Source organism: Protopterus annectens, chromosome 3.part1 (assembly GCF_019279795.1).
Source record: "Protopterus annectens isolate FY-2018-M chromosome 3.part1, PAN1.0, whole genome shotgun sequence".
Classification (NCBI taxonomy): Eukaryota; Metazoa; Chordata; order Ceratodontiformes; family Protopteridae; genus Protopterus; species Protopterus annectens.
Genome location: NC_056732.1, coordinates 216,881,532 through 216,897,157, shown reverse-complemented (window position 1 = coordinate 216,897,157; position 15,626 = coordinate 216,881,532). Strand labels below are relative to the sequence as shown.

General features: G+C 38.6%; 1 protein-coding gene across 1 annotated transcript in view; it reads left to right on the top strand.

Annotated features, from left to right (window-relative positions):
- DNAJC13 (DnaJ heat shock protein family (Hsp40) member C13) overlaps positions 1–15,626 on the top strand; it is a gene marked incomplete in the record, with an annotated part of 3,140,357 nt that overhangs the window by 2,516,348 nt on the left and 608,383 nt on the right. The window contains 2 exon segments of the mRNA XM_044066722.1: positions 4,561–4,728; positions 4,844–4,957. Coding sequence (XP_043922657.1) covers positions 4,561–4,728; positions 4,844–4,957 — 282 coding nt within the window.

The window sequence follows — 15,626 nt, the reverse complement described above, 5'->3', positions numbered from 1 at the left end:
CCTTCATTTAACAAATTTCCCTCGGTCAGTGTTTCCATTGCAGTATTTTTGTGAATATTGCTTTTTGGACTCTTTTTAGTCAACATATGATGTTAATCATCTTCTTTCAGCTTTTCCTGGTTAGGGGTCGCCACAATGGAATGACGATCCACAGAATGACTGGCAGTGGAGTTTTACAGTGTCGAGTTGCCAGCCCGGTGCCCAACTTTCCACAGAAGACGCACACACCTAGGGCTAATTTAGAGTGTCCAGTCCACCTACAGCATGTCTTTGCGGTGTGGGAGGAAACCGGAGCATCCGGAGGAAACCCACATGACCGCGGGGAGAGCATGCAGATTCCACATAGAAAGCACCCCAGCCAAGAATCAAACCAGAGAACCTCTTCCTGTGAGGCAGCAGCACTAACTGCTGCACCACCACGGCCGCCCTAACATATTACGTTAATACATGTGCTAAAACTAAGAATGCAGGCAAAAGCACCAAAGCTTTTCATTCATCAAACATTTGACACGCCTTCTGGCAGTGTCATAGCAGTACATTTATTAGAAGGAAAACTAGTTTGCAATTTGAGATCAGTGACTTTTATCAGGCAGCATGCAGTATAGGTCCCCCTCATTCAGTTAAATATAAGCCTTCATTTTAAATGCAATTTTGAAGTGTAATAATTGTATTACTTTTATATTAATCAGATCATGATTTTCTGTGTAATACTTACTGATTTTGATGACTTTGTGACCTTCGGAATGCAATTCTATTTTAAGACTATCACATCCTTTGCCATATAACAATTTATCCTTTTTTAAATAGTGTCCTCATTCAGTGTTTCCAGTGCATTTTTAATGGGGTCTTCCACTTTATTAAAAACTGTCATCTCCTTGGTTTTATCCATTATTTTCCTTTTGAAAAACAGGAAAGGCTGTGCATAAATCTCTCCTTTGGAATGTCCATCACTGGCTTTTTCACACCTGTTAGCTGTTTTTTTGCACCTTCTCCTGTCACCACCTGTGTTTCTCTTTGTCAAGTTCATCTTTTACCTTTTGAGGGTCTGTGTAGCTTTTCAATACAGTTGGATAGAAGACTTGAAGTAAAGCAGGATACATTGACTTAAAATAAAGATTCATTTTTCTATAGAGTTTTATGGAAGAAAGAAAAATATTTTTGTTAATTTGTATTGGTAATGAAAAGTCACTTTCCATGTAAAACCTTTTGTCTCTGAACTTTATAAAGAAATTCCTTCTTTAGCTGATTGTAAACGTAAAGATTTTTTTAAAGAAAGTCTGTGTCCGCTGTGGTGTTTTGTGATATTTTTTTTGAGTATTTGTCAGGAGAGATGGAGATGATCTGGGGACTGTGGAGATGAAGAGGTATAGTGGAATGCTTTAGATGGATGCCAGTCAAATGCGCACAGTATAATGGAATATCTGTATTTTTGTATCCTGGATATCATTGACATACACATTATCTGTTTGTCTCTATATATTCCAACAGAGACTCACTTATCTTGACAATCTCAAGAGTGCGTTTGATCAATCTTTCTTGGTAAAGTGGCTGAAGAGTTTTCTCCTTCATCTGCTTTTCATACCTCTCCTACACCACCTGCTAACTGACTGGAGTCAGAGTTTTGTGTGCACTTTAGCACTACAACCCCTCCCCTGACATTTTGTCATATGTCTGGGATGCAAGGAGGAGGATTGAAACAACACACTGTAGAAAACAGTCCACTAGCAACTTATTCTTGGCATCCATTCTAACCATGTAATGAAATCTCTTCCTAGAAAATAACTTGGGGTCGGGTGGCAGTATGCCAGGGAAATCCTATGGCTAGGCTTGTAAAGGCCCCAGGGCCATTAGCTTAGTACACATCTATGAACCTATGTAAAATTTGTTAAAAAAAAAGGACTTTTTAAATTTCTTCTTAGCTTTGCAGCAGGGCTAACTGTAACAATAAACATAATTAATTATTTTTTTAATGAGGCTTTTCATAAATACAAAGGGACTAAAGATGTATATTTTGTCACAGATATGTATAGAATGTAGAGAAAATGTTATTCATTGTGATACAATATTAACAGGACTATTTGGGTGACCATATCTTAGGGTCTTAAAACCCAGTTAAAAATGACTTGCAGGAATTTGTGTTGTCTACACGACCAGTAAGTGCATTCAGGAACGTACCGGGTTCCTTACATATAGTGTGATGTTGGATAGCTAAATACCTTTGTATGTGGTGATTACCTAATGTGCTGTTATATATTGTCAGGTAAATGTCTGAACATAAGTAATTGTACCTTTGTAGCCAATGCAAAACATCCTTGTCAGAGTGAAAAGGTGTACATGGCCTGAAGTGTCCGTGTCAGATGTGCTTCATAAAGGACAATCTTTATGATATGACAGAATGTTACTGACCCATTTGTTTTTAGCTTGAGGATAAACATAACTTTGAGGGGAACTTTTACATTCTACTGTTTTTCAGTTGATACATGAATTATAGTTTAATTTCTACTTTAGTCAAAAAATATTTCTACTTTTTCTGTCTGTAACATTAATCTTAGGTTCCCTTCGAAAGTGGGACCTGCCCAGTAGGGCTAATCCAGTTAACATAAGCAAATAAAAATAAGCAAATATCTCTGGAAATTTGAGCAAAAAAGATAACTGGGACATTTTCAGATGTAATACCTCACTTCCCATAGGGATAATTACTGCATTGTGTTTCAGATATTTGTTTTATTTCTATATGAATATCTGAGGTCCTTAATGGTATTTGTTTAAAGAGTTTATTGGCGGTGTTGAATACCCGCGGTGGTGGTGCTGCGGTAGTGTTGTCGCCTCACAGTAAGATGCTGTCCGGTTCGATTGTCAGCGTCTTCTGTGTGGAGACATGCGTGAATGGGCGTACCTTCGTTGAAGTTTGTGCGTCAGGGCTGGTAACTCGGCACGTAAAAATCAACTACCAATCATTAGCAGACCAGAGTTCCGCTGTGGTGACCCCTAACCGGGAAAAGCCGAAAGACTCAACATTGGCGGTGTTGAATACAGACTGAATGTTCCTCCAGCTCTTATCTTCAATATTTTCTTTTTCATTGAAAGAGAAATATTTATACCTTTAAGGTAAATTGATTTGTAAGGGCAAGGGCAGTGGTCTGTACAGCCAAAAGGTCATATGCAAATGAAGACTAGAGGAATCCCACTAGCTGGGTCCCTCCAAAACATGACCTGTTTTAGCCAACCACATGTAAGCTCTGGCCTCCTGCAGCTAACCACTCCCTCTGCCAAAAGATACTTAATACAAGTTAAAGTGAGCTTGCTTTTAAAACTCTGTAACTTTTTCAGATCTGAATAAGCACTCATCCATCAACTAATAAAGATTTTTTGGAGAAGAAAGCCTTTGTTACCTTTGTCCTCTTGAGCTTGAGAAGATGATTCACTACCAAGTAGTAACTGAGGTTCTTTGATTTTCACGTAAGAGTCTCTGGCTATCTCTTTGAGATCACTGGATTGGGGGCAGTAGTCATCTGGGCAGGCCAACAAGCAGGTTATTCAAGAGTTTCCTCTGAGGTTATGTATAGATGATCATCATGCCCTTTCCATTTCACTTTTCTGCAGAGAAGACATTGTGCTTTGTTTTAAGCAAGCCTATGTAGACTTTTTTTTGTTCCATTTGCATATTATGTAATACCTTTGTAAAACAGGCCGTTGTGCTTTTATATGTACTGAAAGTATGGTTCATCTTTCACTTGCAGCCACTGCTTACAGTGGGTCTTAGAATTGTGAGACATAACCATGCTAGTCCCCAACACTTCAAAACGTACACTCTAATTCAAACAAAATAGTGAATTCTGAAACATGCTGTTACACTTTTAAGAACTGATGTAGTCCAGCACTTTTACATCTTTGCTACTTGTGTGTACTAACTCCACTATCTCTCTTCCTCAAAGTAGAAGGATTACTCTGCAGTACCACAGCCCCCAATTTAGTAAATATTTCCTTACATTCACACTTGCATTTCTTTTCTTGCAATGGTCTTGGTTATGATTCTTGGAATTTCAACAGGCACTCTTTGAGTACAGTAGTAGATATCCATTTAAAGATGTACTTTTGCAAAGTGGCCTAGAGTACTTGGTGTACACTGAGTCATGCTTTCTTTCTAGCAGGTACTATTTGGATATATTTTGGATTTTCTGTGTTATGGCTTTCTTCTTTGAGGTTTGTTGGAGCATGTTCACCATTAACTACAGAGCCAAGAGCCTCAGTGAATTTTTACATCACTTAGGAGTGTCTTATTTCTGTGTTTTTCATGTTCCTTATCCCAGCTGTCTCATTACTGATTATCCATCCTAAAATCATTCACCATGTAGAAACAAGAAATCATGAACTCATCTGAGGCGTAATGTTTCATTCTTGTTGCAGCACTTAACCTGCATTTACCACATTGTCACTGTAGTAAGTATTGTGCACTAAAGTAATGTTTAATAAGTTTGAGAATGTGCTTAAAATATAAAAAATGTTAAGTTACATGCACTTCTGACATTTGATTTTCTCAGTCTTTCAATTTTGTTACAGGAAGTGGCCAACAGCCTTGCTAAGCTTAGTCTTCTGGCGCTGAGTCGACTTGGAGGGTATTTGACAGAAGATGCAGCTACACCAGAAAATCCAGCTATTAGGAAAAGTTTGGCAGCCATGCTCACTCCTTACGTTTCAAGAAAGCTTGCAGTAGTTTCCCCTTCTGAGGTAACTGTACATTGTGCTATTTCATGTTTGTTAATGTACTAACCTTTACTATCTTCTTTAACACTTGCACAATGTTTTAGTTACTGTTATTGTTTGGTCTTATTTTGTTTTTTAGATTCTCAAAATGCTCAATAGCAATACTGAAAATCCATATTTGATCTGGAACAATGGAACAAGAGCTGAACTGCTGGAGTTTCTCGGATCTGAGCAGGAAGCCATGATAAAAAGGGTAAGGAGAAATTAAATTGGAACTATAGTCATCTGGTTAGGACTGGTGTAATGGTTAAGGTGTGTCCCTTTCAAACACAAGGTCTAGAGTTTTATTCTTTGAAAGGGAAATTAGCTAGGCATAAAATGGCCCACAAGGGCAGCTAGCCTAGTACTTAACCTATGAACCCATAAACATAGGTTCATAGAGTCACTAAGTATATACCTATGCACCTATACCAATGGACGGGAATTCGGAAATTCACCCCGGTTATGGACCCCGTGTCTCTGATAGACAAAGGGAGCCAGTGATGCCTAAACTAACAGACCCACACACACAATTTCTAGAAACTTCCTAACTAACATACCCCCTCCTAGTAAATGCCTGTGATACATAGGGACACATTTGGACTGGATTGCACAGCTAGGCTTTAAAAGGCCGTGGTGGTAGTTAACCTAGTATAAATCTGCTAACCTATGGAAGTGATGTGAACTCCAGTAGTAGGGCTTTGATTAGATGTTACATCAGTACAACATAAATACACAATGTTTTTTATTTATTTTTTCAAACAAAAGTGTGCTCAGTAATTTTAAGCAGAAGGAGAATTTATTTTAAATAGTGTTTCCTTAAGGGTTTGCATAATGACCATCCTGAATGTTAAAAGAAAAAGCAAGGTGAAGTTTAAGATTGCAGTACATATGATTGTTATGGATGGTTGCACTGCACTTGCATATGATTTCATTGCCTACTATGTATTGGATTGATTTTAGACAATCAAAATGGCACCTTTGTTTTGAAATGTATTTTCTTATTTTCTTGTAGGTAATGGTTGAATGTGCTTTCAGTGTCTGATTTGTTTGCTTTCCCCGGGTGTTTTTCTTTATTTGTGGTTTCATTATATTTTGTTTGGACGTTTTTATCAGTTTCTGTTAGTCGTGTTTTTTCTTTTTTGGGGGGGGGGGGCTTTGAATACCTTTTAGTTTCTGTTTCAGTATGTTTAGCAGGATTATTATTTGTACAATGTCACTTTGCACTGTAAAAGAGAGGGTCTCTCTTACTTTCACTATTATGTAACCATGGAGTTTCTGTATATAAGTAAGGGGGATTGGGGGGGGTTACCCACTTTTATAAAAATTTATTTTGTGTTTTGTTGCCTGCTTTCATTCTGGGTGTTTCTTTCTCTCACTCAGTGTATATTCATTCAGGTGGTGTTGTATTAATCCTTTATAGGGAAACTTATGAACAGATCTGAAAAAAACATGCAAGGATTGGCAGATAAAGAGCAAAAGCAGGAAATCTGTTGGCCATGGGAAATGAGATGCAGTGCCCGTAAAGAGTTTTAGGTGATGGCTAGCTAAAAAAGTAAGAGAGAAAAAAAAATCAAAAACTGGCAGTAAAGCATGCTTATCTGAGAATATAAGCTACATGACCATATACTACTAGAATATTCATTTGAGCACGTCTTTACTCCGGTATGTCTAGAGGTAATCATCTGCTAACCTTCCCAATATGTCAAAGCATGAGCTTAAAGAATCAAATACTGAATGATGAGTAGCGTTTAATTGCAGAATGAGAGGTTACATATGTGTTGTTTGGAAGATGCACTGTTTGAAAATCTGCTTTGTTTAATCCACTTAGTGCTGGCATCATCTTCAGAGTACTGTCAGTCAAGTGGCAGTATTGAATTAACGGTTTCTGTCACAAGATGCTGCCTACTAATGGACCCACTCTATGGAAAAGGTATGTAAATCCCAGAGTATGACCCAGGTAACCCGGGTTTAGTTAGCAACTTGGGAGCTGAAAGAGCCAGCTGGGGGAGGGGTGGAAGTAAGTTGCTGATATAGGTGTACTTATTTGGGGGATGGTCTATGTCCAGCACATTGTAGTTGGGCATAAGTGAGCATCTGTGCCAGAGCTGCTCTGTAACAGGCATTGCGCCATGCTTATTGGCTATCAAGGGAGAGTGTTCAGGAGCAGAAGACCAAAATCTTCTGACTTGTTGCAGAACAAAAGCCCAAGATCCCTCACTATTGACTCCCTTGCATAGAAGGTTACTAGGTTAATGGCCCTGGGACACCATGTCTTTAGATGTTGGTTAAGTATGAGAAAAGAATGGGCCAGTTTGGGATGGGTGTTTAATGGTCACAGGAAGTTTAGAAAGCCAAAAAGTAGATCTAAAAGAATAATGTCTCCTTGTATTAATTTGCAAAGAGCTGTGTTTTGTGATGGCCTGTTTTGATTGACTTCTTTCTTTTACCAATTTATTAATTGCTGTATTTTTAACCAAGTAAGAGACCACTAAGCAAATTTAGTTCGTATTTACTTTTAGTGGCATGGTTGGTCCCATTAAGCACATGTTGTCTTTTCAGGGAAGAACTGAGATGGTATTTACACTTATTGAGGCAGTTTAACCTAGGACAGAAAATTCTCCTACTCAGAAGTACAGAGTGAAAGTTTCATTCATTCTTTCCATGATGCACACTTTTTCTGTTTCCTGATTTGTAGTGGAAATAGAACTTATTGCATCATTCAGTAGGCATGAGGCAGGAAACTGATTTGGGATAGGATCCCAATCTGTTAGAGGATGTGCACACATGCATGAATACACAATCGCACACATTTTGGATAGTTTGGAAGATTGCCATTTCAACCTACAGCTTGTCCTTTGGAAGTGGGAGGAAACCAGAGCACTTACCAAACATTCACCACCACTGCTTTGACATTATAATGTGTGACTTTGAAATTTTCACCGCACCTGTCAGCCAACAGGTATGATTATATCCGCAGGTTCTGTATATGTAGTACCATTAACTAAGAGTTCTGCTCAAACCTGGGCCTTTCTTTGAGGTTATGTATGTAACTAAAGAATGCCTTGTGGGTTATCCTTAGTTAGGGAAGCTAATCTGTATAGCTTTGGAGGACTTCACTAGGAGTCTTGTTTGCTTAAGTTGTGGAGGGAGTGTTTCCAGTTTTGAGACCATTGCTTCCTACTCTTAGACAGCGATTTCTTTCTCCTGTTGTATAGCCTATTAATGACAGTTGTCCACCAGTCAGGTTTGCTTTTCCTTGAAGATCTTCCTTTGGTTCTATCAGGTGCGGCAGAGTCATTATAATTTTGCAGGTGATCATATAAAGCATGGGTGTATAACTCTGCATAGGTGTCTGTTCCATCAGTGGGAGGGGGGCTATGAAGCTATTTATGATGTCATGTAAGAGGTTGTACTTGGCTTTGGAGAAGTTTTTAATCTAGTTGTTGCTGGGGGGGGGGGTGTCTTGTGTTATACATACTTACTTCTAGCAAGACTGATTTGTGATCTAATCTCACCAGGGATGGTCACACACTGGAGGTGGTGCAACACTCATGTTGGTGAGTTTTAAAAGCATAGAGAATGAGGGTATCTATCCCTATACCTCTCGCATCCAAAGCAAGCACTCTGCCATTTGAGATGATTCCTCTATTTTCATTTTGTTCCACTAACTAGCTTTCCTTTCTAAAGAAATTGTATCCCTTAGTAAATCTTAAATTCATTCCATTACCCATTCCTTAAATTCCCCCCTTTTCAAAAGATAAGTAGGAAAACACTGGTGTCTTATTTTTTACTTCATTACCCTGAATATTCATCCTAGTTTTTATTAGGGCATAATGCAAAATAGTTGCTGAAGCTTTCAATTAAATACAGAAGCTCCTGTGTAATATAATTTATATCCAGTTTAGCTCAGTTATTTTTCCTTGGTGAGTAATATGTAAATTCTGCATTCCTGGTACTGATTTTGCATCTTCCATGGTCAATATTCTCATACATTTCTTCAGAAATCTACTCTCTCTCTCTCGATGTGTTTCACCCTGAAGGCTCCCCTGGTACATCCTTACTATTACAGTTCTGGTTAGTTACAGTCTCCCCCCATAAGTAATATTTCATGCTGAAAGCTCATTATTTCTCCATATGTCATCTTAGCCTCCATAATAGCAGTTTTGGGTGTAATATAAATATAGGCCAACGTAATATTCCTCCCCTGTCAATACCCCTTAGTACTACAAATTTACCATTATTTTCTTGTTTCCACTTCTGTCACTGTTGCAGCTCCTCTAGCTGTCAGAATTACTCACCTTTTTCTTTCTCCCTGCTGTTTTTGCTGAATATTTATTTATTGTTTTATATACTAGGGTTGTCAACTGGGCCATACAAGACCCCTTTTCAACTGAGAGCCGGGAGAAAAGCTCCATAAATGTAAAGTATTTGTAAATACATTGTAGTTGAACTAGCGTGATAATTAGACAAAAGATGTGCAAGATGAAATATTTCATAATAATATAGATGTACATACAAAAACAAACACATCTTAGATAAACATCTTACAGTGAGTTAAAATATTACAATGTAAGTCAGTAAATGTCAAAAGCAGTTGAATATTGGAGGGTTCCAAAGTAGTAGTGCTTTGACCATTAGGAAGGCAGATGGGGGTAGAGGCATTTGTAGAGGAAGATAACGTGACAGACAAGGGGGGGTCTAAATAAAGTAGACTAGCCGCAAGTGGTAATAAGAAGGAGAGAGAGGAATAAATAAGTAGAATATGTAGCTAGGATAGTTATTCATCTAGCTGGGATAGATCATTTACGTTATCTAGCATTTAGGAGATAAGCATGGAAGTTTCTGTTAAAGCTAAACATGTCTGTTTCTTTAAGTGGGCTGGATATGATATTCCATATTTTGGAGATATGTTTGGAGTAGAGAGCATCTCCTGACGAGTTCTGGGATTTAGATTGTTGAGCCAAGATTTTATCTTTAGAATAAAGAGGTTTGCTGGGATTACACCACTTTAGGAGGGTATGCAGGGAAAAGCATTCACCTGGTGGTGAAGTATGGAATGAGCAGTTTTTAGCTGAAGGAATTGAAGACAGTTTAGAAATTCCATCCGGTTTATTTTGGGGAGCACAAAAGCAGTGATGGTATCTGTTAGGTAAATTAGAAGTGAATTTGGCAATTTTATTGTAGCATTGTTCATACTTTCTTTGGAGGCTGTTGTATAGGTTAGTGAGGATAAGGGTAGCATATAGGAGTGTTGGTAGTATGTAAGCATGTGTAGTAGATGCATGGACTACGCCAATGAGAAATGACTTGGCTCTGTATAGAGCCCTAAGACTTTGGTGAATTTTTGTTATGACATTGTGTATATGAATATCAAACTTGAGCTTTTCATTGATTGTTGTACCAAGCAACTTGGTATTAGAAACCTGCTAAAGTTTTTTTGATCGGGGAAAATATTAAAACTGTTTTGAGTTTTGGGAACTAGTTCTAGAGTGGAAGAGCGTCTTTTTTTTTTTTTTAGCATTAAATGTAAGGTGACCATTATCTATCAACTATCTACTGTTCTACTGACTACGATTCTTGAGTGATGATCTGCAGCTGTCCAAAGAGGGAGCAGTGCAAATGATTGTAGCATCATCTGTATATTGAATGATAGTGGATGGAGCTTTGACTGTGTAAAATTTAGGTATATGTTGAATAACAAGTGTCCAGTGGACCCTTGGGAGACACCTGTAGAGACTGCATATTAGGAGGAGAGTGTTTTTGCCCCATTACTGCTTTGGATGTGATTACTTAGGTAGCCCTTGAACCATGACTGTGTTTTGTGAGATAAGTTCTGTTAGAGTTTGAAACAGTCTTGTGTGTGGAAAAGTATTGATTGCCTTGGAGAGGTCCAAAAAGTGTCTGAGACTACTTGCCAATATGATGATATGTTGAAAATGATAGAGCAGTAGTGGTACTGTAGAAGGGACAGAAACCCTGGTGGTTCGGTGAGTGGATAATATTCTGTAGTAGATATTGGAAAATTTGAGTGTGCCTGCAAAGCTCCAGGATTTCTGAGAGAGGAGGAAGTATAGATGTGGGTCAGTAGTTACTTAGAAAAGCAGAGTTTACTCCCTTATGTAGTCATACAGTGTATGATTGTTTTCATATTTTAGGAGCTTAAGACTCACTCTGCAATGGATCTGCTTATGATGAAAGAGATGTTAAGGGCTCAGCTGCTATTTTGGTGAACTTTGCTGAGAGATCAGCTGCTTGAGTATCTGACTTCAGTTTAAGGAGGAGATTTTTTTGATGGATGCAGTAGGGATGTTTTTTAGTGTAAAGGTGTTTGAGGTGGATTGTCAGGTTTCTCATAGCATGGTTGAGAACCTGTGGATTTACCTAATGTGGTTGTTGTGTTGATTAAGTGGGAGCTAAAGGAGTTTGCTGTGGTGGTACCAGTATCATTTGGCATAGAACTAGGTTGTCTTTTTCTGAAAGGGTGAAGAAGGATGAGGGTGAACCAGAACGTTTTTGGATTACTCTGGGAAGTGTTATGAATGTTTACATAGTAATTCTTTTTGTCTGTTTATTTATTTTTACAGGGACTTTTACTTGGATCCATAGAGGGTGGTAGGCCTGGCTGTTTGGAAGAGTTATGTTAGTCTATCGGATTTTCTAAGCTTTGTCCCAAAGTCTTATGACTTGTTTAGTAGTGTGAAGTAGTCAGGGTGTATATTTCAACTTGGAGTGTATTCCTAAGTGCTGCATGCTCATTTAGTAACTTTAAATAGATCTGGTTAAAGGTGGTAGTAGCTTTATCTAGGGGTGTCTTTTAAGCAGTGCCAATTAACCTGATTAAGGGCATTGGAGAAGGAATCAGTGTTGCATTTATTAAGGTTTCTAACTAGTTTATAGTGGTGAGAATTTGTCTGTTACACCGTAATGATAGCCTTAGTCCTGTTTGTCAAATTTCCATGTTCATTTCTGTTCATGTTTGTGTCCTGCAATATTGCTATTTGCACCCTGCAGTTCTTAATAAGATTCTTTACCCTTTGCTTTTTGTATGTACCATTTACATTCTATGATGATAATGACAGAGTAGCTGTTTTGATGGAAAGCCATCATTCCAACCATTTATACGGGACTGTTCTTTTGAGTATGTATTTCCACTTTTGATTTAAATGCACACACTAATGTTTGAAAGGCCGGTCTCTAATGTGGTTGATTCTTGTCTCCATTTGAACCTGTCACATTTTTTGAAAAATTTTCTTCAATGAAAACACAACAACAAAACATTGAATAGATGGATGTCTTGACTTTCCCACCCTGCATGAGGGCACAATGTATGTTCCAGATCCTTCTGTGACTTTTGTTGTTGAAGGCTGTTGAGCAGTTGAAGCATGACACCAGGCAAGCCATATGCCTTCAAGTGAAAGTGTTCTCTGGGTGGAGTTTTAATTTTACCACCCTCAGTCGTTCAGCTTGCAGTTTGTCCTGACATAACCAGGCACGTGCATGATGTTTTTGTCTCAGTCCCTCCATTTTCAAGGTGCATGTGTCAACCCTTTCTGCCTGTCATGAAAATGAGGAATGCAGAATTATGGTCTGATAAAGCAGTTCCTCAAATGTTGCTGCATCTCCATCCAACCTTGAAGAACTCCTTTCTTCCTTTGCACCTGAGATTTATGGTAGCTGGGTTGCCTGAACCCTTTTAAACCTACTGGTTCAATAACATTTAAGTTCATGTTTCGGAAAGCACTTTTTTGTGATTATCACCTTTGCTTTAAGTGTTTCAAAGCTGCTTGCTGTAGTGTTTATAAAGCAGTATTTTTTCCACTAGAACAGTTTGTCCTGTTTGTTCCTCCTTTTCTTCCTGAAAATATTTTTGAATTGTTCTTGAACTAGTCTGTTTGTTCCACATTTTCTTTGCTGGGCAGTGACCAGGCCAGAGAAAAGCCCTTTCCACCCTGGATGTACACAGCCAGGTCTGTTTTTACTTGAAACAGATGCATAAGTTTATGAAGACAAAATAGCTATCTCCTTTGTTACAGGAAAGGAAGGTCTCAAACTTACCAAACAAACCATTTACATAGGATTATGAACCCCTCACCATGTTTCCCCATTAGGTGGGTAACATCAAACTGGAAATGCTTAGGTAAAATGGAATTCCAGTAGAAATGCTTCTGCTTCCACTGCTTGCTTTAAGAATGTCTCCATTGAAGACATTACAGATAATACTGTGGCCCCTGACCATGAATCCATATATTTCATCAAGCATTGATATCTCAACCATGACCACAAGAATCGGGCTTCCTTTGGTACATCCATACTTCAGGATTCCTCAGTCTAGTCCTTTGCCCTTGGACTGTCCTCTAGCTTCTTCTGTCCAAGTTAATTTACTGGTTGGAGTTTAGCATAATTGTAGGACCGGTCATGGAAGGATCCCCAATTTTAGACATAGCTAATATGTTGTTACATCAGCTTTATAGGGACCCTTCCTGTTGGAGTACATTTACCGTCCCACCATCCCCTTCTTCCAGGATGGCTTCTCCATCCAAACTTGGCTTTTGGAGCTCACTTATAAGGTAGACACATATATAATTATGCAATGGTTGTCAGTAGCATAGGAGCTATTTCTTCTCCCTTTGTATTGCTTGGTGGTTTAGAATGAACTGACTAGGTGTTTTTATGTAGTGTCAGAATATGATAAGAGTATATACTGGCACTGAGTGTACACACACACAAACATATAACCAATGCATGGAAGCTTTTGAGAAAAATGTTGAATTGTGTTTGGTTGAGAGAGTCGACCCAGTTGTAGGACCCATCGAAGAAGCCCCGTCTCATAGATCAAATAAAAGCAGAACATACCTGTTAAGTTCACCGTCTGCTATTTGCTGCTTTTAAAATCTGTTTGTCTGTAGATACACATATGATTGTGGCTTTTAAAATTTTAGATCTAGTGTTTCTACTCTCATGGTAAGGAGACAGATATTTTTAAGGGGTCCAGACTTTTCTTGGTAGTGTCCTGGTAAGCCGTATCTTTTTTTTTTAGTTCTTTTCATTCCTTTGTTTGGGATCTGTCAAATAAAATTAACACAAGATTATGTTCACTCTGTCTGATGTGGCAGCTAACTCATTTTTTTCCCTTTATATGCAAAGGATGGGAAGTACTCTTTTATTACAGAAAGTTATTTTCGGTGCTGTTTTATGTTTGTTTTTTTTTTGTAATGGTCAGCCCTGTAGATTCATACCCTTTTTAAGAGGAGAAGGAAGCAGAAATCGAAGATGATATTTCCATGCCTATATGGTTCCTTGGTTGTTCAGAACAAGTCAGCCTATCATCTGCCCCATATTCAATATCACCTTCCTCTGATCATGACAGTTGCTTTTGCTCAGGGACAGGAAGTTAGACCTAAGTCAGAAAGTTGGAGGTGTTTAGAAACTTCCACAGATGCATGGCAATAAGGCATACCGAAAAGTGGCCACAAGAAGGCTTTTCTTTGTCTAAGTCAGTTCTGTAGATAATTCCAAGAGCTATGGAATGTATAAAAGCAAGATATACCCTAAAGAAAATGTTATGAAAGGGAGCATTAGAAAAACTTCCCTCACCTTTTTAAGACAAAGTTATTCAAGACAAGCCTTTTTTGTTCCTTGAAAAAAAAGGATAATTGGATATTGAATTTAGTTCTCTCCAACCTTTAGGGCTTGGAAATCCAGACATTTACATTGATGACTCCTCTGCATCTTCATCCTTTTCATCCCACTGGGGAGCTTTATGGTGACATTGTCAGCTGGAACATGCTGGTGTGCATTATTTTCTCTTATCCCTTCCAGACCAACTCTCTGTCTCCTGTATTCGCGGCTCTCAGGTTCTGAGACATTCATGTTTATCCTTACCTCGATGATGGTTAATTCAGACTCAGTCATGGGGTACAACTCTGGGGTCATATATTTTTGGTAATTATTTCTGTATTTTTTTTTTAAGAAATCACTTTTATTATTTTCCAGTTGATGCTGATCAGTCCACATACTCATGATGTCCTGTTGCCAATCAATAACACCTGTTTAACAGCGATTTAAGACTGGACAAAAAATCTTATCCTGAAACATGACTTGTGTACAGAATACTCATCTCCCAAAGACCTGTGCTCTCATAATGCAGTCATCTAAACTGGACCTTTAAATTTACATTCAATTTTATTTTGTATTTAATGATATCCTCCTTTTCCCATTTTGCAGTATTCCTAGCAGGGATTCCCTGCTTAGGCAACCTGAATGTTTGGCCAGTATACCAAAGACTTTTACTACTGTAAGGCTCGTGTGACGTTGCACATAGGGTAGAAGCCAACATAGGCCATAAAAGTGACATCTGCATGTACCATCCTCAGAACTTCTCTGCCGCCAGTCCAGACACCATCTTCTACTGTTCAGCTGATCACCGAGTGGTTGCTCTTTAAGATAAGTGCCCCTTTGGGGAATTATTTTGTCTTTTCTTGCTACTGCATGTTTTTTCGAGGTTAATGTCATCCAAGAAAAAGAAGCGCCAGTGTGGCAGACAGATTCCACACAAAAATAATCGCGATCAATGTCTTTTCTGTCTGGGGTCTGCTCACAACTATAAGGCTTGTGTGATTTGTCAGGCTTTTGTCCCCAAGATGCTCTGCAGTTGTCTTTCTGCCCTTAACAGATACCTCGAGAATCAGAGACTCAAGCAACTAGCACTGGTAATGGAGGGTACGTGAGTCCATCTGGTGAGCCTCTAAAGAAAAAAGTAAAAAAGATTAAGCCTGAATCTTTGGCTGTGCCTCTGAACCCATACATCCCTCTGTAGGCCTGAGAAGGCCTAGATGTCAGTGTGGTACTTGGTTTTGGGTACCACTTTGAAAGCCATTAAG